Genomic DNA, 4,621 nt, shown 5'->3' with positions numbered 1-4,621 from the left:
GTTCGCTTCGTCCTCTGATCTTCTCTCGCCTGCGTTACTAACCCCGCCCCTTTTTTTTTTCCTCCATAGGCTGTCCGAGTCACCATAAGGGCCACGGACGACAGCGTGCCGCCGGTGCTGCTGAAGCTCATGGAGGAGCAGCTGTCGCAGGGCGTGTCGACGCTGCCGGATCCGGTGGTGGCGCCTACGCCGAGGGATATCTCGGATGTGTTCAGCAGCATCATGGTCGTTTCGGATACCGACCGTATGAGCCGGATGCCGTCGTGATGCTGCAGATTCTCTGTTCTCTTTTTTTCTTCTTTTTTTTTTTCTGCGAGACATATAGTCGTGCCATGTGTGTTTTTGTGTTGTGCGCGCGCGCATTGAAGACCTAGGTGTTGCCTGCCTATTGACGGAGTACCTCTTCGTATCTTTCCCCTTTCTTATTGTGACTTGCTTGGTTTGGGCCGACTTATAGCTGTATTTGCTTGGCCCTGTTTGTTATTCCGGGGGGAAAAGACGACGAACGAAAGCGGGCAATCTTGACAGAGGAAGAATTATCACTTAATATGTACCTATCTGACTCACCAATTAGGTGGTGTAGGCCAACTAGCATCTGGGGTCGGAAATGGATGTTTTTTGACATGATTCTGCTTGGTTGGTGTTGGGGGTGCCGCGATGCTGGCTCGGAGCGTCACCAGATCGTTTGCTGTGCGCCTCGACGTCGAGGGCGGGTCTGGATAATGCAAGGGGAAAGAAATACACTGACCAGGACTGATCCGTTCACGACAAGGGGCCTGCTTGACCTTGTTCATGTAAATGTGCCGCTATCGACGGTTAACAGACGCATGTGCTCGCATTAGAGCGTTCATTGCTCGGTCAATGATGTTTCTACAACTCGTCCCTGTAACAAAGTAACGCCGGCTGGTTGAATGTAAAGGCCAGAAAAATCAACAGGCAGACCACCCAACACAACCAAAAAAAGACCCTGCACTTTTCGCTACTCCACAGACGCCACCACTAGCGCCGCGACCCCTTCCTCCTCGCTGCGCACCACGATCTTTGTCGTGACGCCCGACTTGGACGAGTAGGCCATCCGCACGCTGGCAACAACCCTGCCGCCGCCCACCGTCTTGCCTAGGAGCTTGAGCGTATGTGTCGTCTGGTTGATGGGCACATCCGTGCCTTCCAGAGGCTGTAGTGACAGGGCCTTGGCCAGCTGCTCCGTTGCCTCTGTGATCCCCCAAAGTCGGTTAGTATGCTGTACGTGGGGAGGGGGACACGGATGGCTACATGGGGACACGACCTACCTGCTATGCTCTTCATGCTGCCCAGCTGCAGCGTCTCCTCGGCCTCCTCGCCCGATGCGCCCACCTGCTCCCAGATGTGGTTGAAGTTGCTGGCAAATGCCGGCACCACGTAGTCGCTGCCCGACAGGTCGAACTCGGCCACCTCGTACTCGTCGTCGTACCCAGACTCCTCGGGCTCGTTCGTCGACGGGTCGATCTCCTTGGTGGTGAACTTGAGCGTGTTGGAGAAGGTGCTGATGGGCATCGAGCCCTCGCCCGAGGCCTTCTTGAACGCCACGTAGATCTTGCCCGGCTCGTCTGTCGGCAGCTTCTCGGCCTCGATGATGAACAGCTCCTCGAGCTCCTCCTCGTCCGAGGGCGTCGCCACGACCGACACGTTCTCCAGAACCGTCGCCGGAAGGGTGTTCTTGACCTCGAACTGCAGAACCACGTGCTCCTTGAAGATGTGCTTGACCACACTGACGACGTACTCGGTTTCGGCCTCGGTGAGCTCCACCACAGGCGACGACTTGAGCACGCCGCCAAACTCCTTCATCTCGGGGATCTGCACCAACTCCTCGGCGTACTTTTGCGCAGCCGCCGACGCCGACGCCGCCGCCTCGGCCCCTGTTGGGGCGGCCTTGGTCGGACCAACCTTGGGCGGCTTGAGCGAAGGAGTCGTGGCCGTGAGCTTCTTGGTCCGATCCTCGGCGTCGGCCTGTTCCCTGGTAACAACCGGGATGTTGGACATGTCGAAGGGCGTCGAAAAGGTCGACTTGTCGTCTGATGTGACGTACATGACGAGTTGGTGCTCAAAGTACGAGAGAGAGTACATGCTGTCATTCTTAACAAACTTCTCCGCCAGCTCGTCCTCCTCGTCCATGAGCCGCAGGTTCAGGGCGGCACGGTCCCGGACCTCGTCGTCGACATCGTCGAGGCAGCGCGTGAGCAGGACGTGCACGCTGCGCTTGACCTCGGGGTCCTTCTGGCCGACACCGAACTTGGCAAGCGCCGTGACGGCGGCGGCCCTGACGATCGCGTTCTCGAGAACGACGCGGTTGTAGATGTATCGGATGTACTTTGTCGGCTGTGACGTCTTTGGGCCCTCGAGTCCGAGCAGGTGCAGGATGCGGACGGCAAGCTTGGTGAACTCGCAATCCTCGATGAACTCGCACAGGTGGGCCAGCGCGTCCTCCTTGGAGTCGGGCACGAACTTGATCAGGTCGAACATGCTCTCCACCACAGCGCGCTTGAACTCGTAGCCGCCCTCGTCGCGGAGGATGCCGCTGAGGAAGGCGAGCATGCCGGCCTGCTTGCTCGGGAACTTGAGGCACAGCGTGCGGATGGCCTCGACTATGGTGATCTTGAACTCGTCTGTGATCTCCGACATGAAGCCCGTGATCTGCTTCATCAGCCTGTCCACGCTAGCCTCGTTACCCGTCTTGAGCAGCGTCGTGATGGCGAAGGTGGCGATGGAGCGGTTGCTGTTGGAGATGAGGAGCTCGATGTCGGGATTGCACACGTTGACGGCCTGGGGCTTGAAGGTGGCAAAGTTGTGGAGGATCCGGAGGGCGGCGAACTTGGTGACGGCGCGCGGCGACGTGAGGAAGAGCTGGAGCACGTGGACGGCCTGGGAGACCTCGGCGTCGGTCACGTCGCGCATGTCGCAGATGGCCTTGGCGGCCTCGAAGTTGACCATCTCGCTCTTGTGCCTCAGCCAGCCGTCGAGCAGCTGCATCATGGGCTTCCGCAGCTGTTGGTCCTCCTCGGCGAGCTGGGCGGCCAGGCGGACCAGCATGACGATGGCGGCAGGGTTCTTAACCGCGCCCGGAGCGCCAAACTGCTGCACCATCTTGACCAGGGCCATGCGGTCGTGCATACGCATCTGGTACAGCAGGCCGATGGCGTGATATTGCGTCATTGTCGAGTTGTTGACGGGCAGGCTGGCCGACGAGGACGAGAAGCCGAGCGAGAAGCCGCCCGAGGACTTGGAGCTGGCGGCCGCTTCCTGCGTTTCGCTCTGCCACCGCCTGACGACATCCCTAGCGATAGGCAGGAGATGGTAGGAGGAAACAAGCGCGGCCGAAGCGACGGAAGGGTTCTTGTCCACGATGGCCGTCTTCATAACACGCTCAATCGATTGTACCGTCGTCGCCTAGAACACGGAGCCCAACGTTAGCAACCAGTCCTCCAGATGCAGGAGCGAGGTGACACCCACATCGATAATGCGGCAAAGGGCACGAATGGCGTTGGGCCTGAAGATGACATCGGTGCTGCCGCCCGTGTCCTTCATGATGGTACTGGTAACCATGATGATATCCTCGGCCGAATCGGCCAGCTCCTTGATAACAAGGTGGACCATCTGGCGGAGGCTAGCATCTTTGTTCTGGAACAGCTTGGAGATGCCGAAGAAGAGGGTGGTCGCTTCGTTGGTCGGGAACTTCTCGCCCGTGTACAGGAGGAGGGCGATCTTGGTTAGGAGGATGCGGCACTGCCGCGGCTGGATGGGCGAGTTATTGAAGAGCCGGGCTGCGCGAGGAGCGTCATGTTAGCCTGTGTATGCAACCAGAAGCTGTCCAGGGGTCATTGCTTGGAGGCGGGTTGGGTTGTGCGCGGTGTGGACGGGGATGGATATTCTGCGCGGCGGCGGGCGTGCTCACCCTCCTGGAAGACCTGGGTCCGGTCAACCTTGACCAGACCGTTGTCGGCATCTTCGTCTTTCTTGCCGTAGTTCATGGCGGGCAGTAGTCGAACAACGGCTCAGGAGTGGTTGTGGAGCAAGCTACAATACGTGGTGATATCCAGACTGAACTGCGACGTAGTCAATTCCCCCCCACACCATCATCCACAAGCCACAAGCCACAAACCACAAGCTCACACGAGCCTCAAGCCACAGGGTAGAGCCATCCCATCGGGGCTAGCGTATCACGTGACTGCACGGACACTTTCTAATCTAAATGACCGACGCATGCCAGTGGGGAAGCTCAAGTCAAAGCAAGATCATAAACTCAGCCATGCCAATCCACCGCTTCCTCTGGTCTCCCAATCGCAAGACCCCGAACCCCTCCCTTATTCGGATCCCAGCACCAACTGAAAAAAAAATCTGAACCGCAAAAACGGGGCTCTCATTTCAAAGTCAATTAACACCACCAAAAAAAAAAAACAATAACTATAATTTATTTGCAAAGCAATGCGCAGTCATTTTACCTTCGCTTTTTATGTTTGTCGAAAAAATTCGTGCTGTTTTGGGCGTATTATGGTGCTTTGGTATGTTGCAATTGAATTGATTGAGTTTGTTTTGATCTTTTTTTGCTATAGAGTTTGGGTGGGGAAAAGCATTTTGCGGTTTCGGA

The 4,621-nt window shown here is 57.3% G+C and overlaps 2 protein-coding genes across 2 annotated transcripts; one reads left to right on the top strand and one right to left on the bottom strand.

Annotated features, from left to right (window-relative positions):
- Positions 1 to 69: 69 nt before the first annotated feature.
- Positions 70 to 267, top strand: GGTG_14246 (hypothetical protein; the record flags this gene model as incomplete). Its single annotated transcript, XM_009232173.1, has 1 exon — positions 70 to 267. A coding segment is annotated over one exon (198 nt), but the record flags the coding sequence as incomplete, so codon positions are not given.
- GGTG_14245 (coatomer subunit gamma) lies at positions 141 to 4,055 on the bottom strand. Its single transcript, XM_009232172.1, has 4 exons — positions 3,929 to 4,055; positions 3,487 to 3,797; positions 1,290 to 3,423; positions 141 to 1,212 (listed from the first exon to the last, which is right to left on the bottom strand). Exons 1-4 carry the CDS (start codon positions 4,002 to 4,004, stop codon positions 980 to 982), a joined length of 2,754 nt encoding a protein of 917 aa, XP_009230436.1. The 5' UTR covers positions 4,005 to 4,055; the 3' UTR covers positions 141 to 979.
- Between the last annotated feature and the right edge of the window lie 566 nt (positions 4,056 to 4,621).

The sequence above is a fragment of the Gaeumannomyces tritici genome, assembly GCF_000145635.1.
Source record: "Gaeumannomyces tritici R3-111a-1 unplaced genomic scaffold supercont2.197, whole genome shotgun sequence".
NCBI classification, from domain to species: domain Eukaryota; kingdom Fungi; phylum Ascomycota; class Sordariomycetes; order Magnaporthales; family Magnaporthaceae; genus Gaeumannomyces; species Gaeumannomyces tritici.
This window is presented reverse-complemented; position numbering and strand designations above follow the sequence as displayed.

What these genes read in the sequence shown, in the direction of transcription:
- GGTG_14245 (XM_009232172.1), bottom strand. Translation starts at nt 4,004, where the DNA reads ATGAACTACGGCAAGAAAGACGAAGATGCCGACAACGGTCTGGTCAAG. An exon ending in GACCCAGGTCTTCCAGGAGG is followed by an intron (nt 3,798 to 3,928) that starts GTGAGCACGCCC and finishes CTCCTCGCGCAG; the next exon opens with CCCGGCTCTTCAATAACTCG. An exon ending in CAGCATGAAGAGCATAGCAG is followed by an intron (nt 1,213 to 1,289) that starts GTAGGTCGTGTC and finishes GGGGGATCACAG; the next exon opens with AGGCAACGGAGCAGCTGGCC.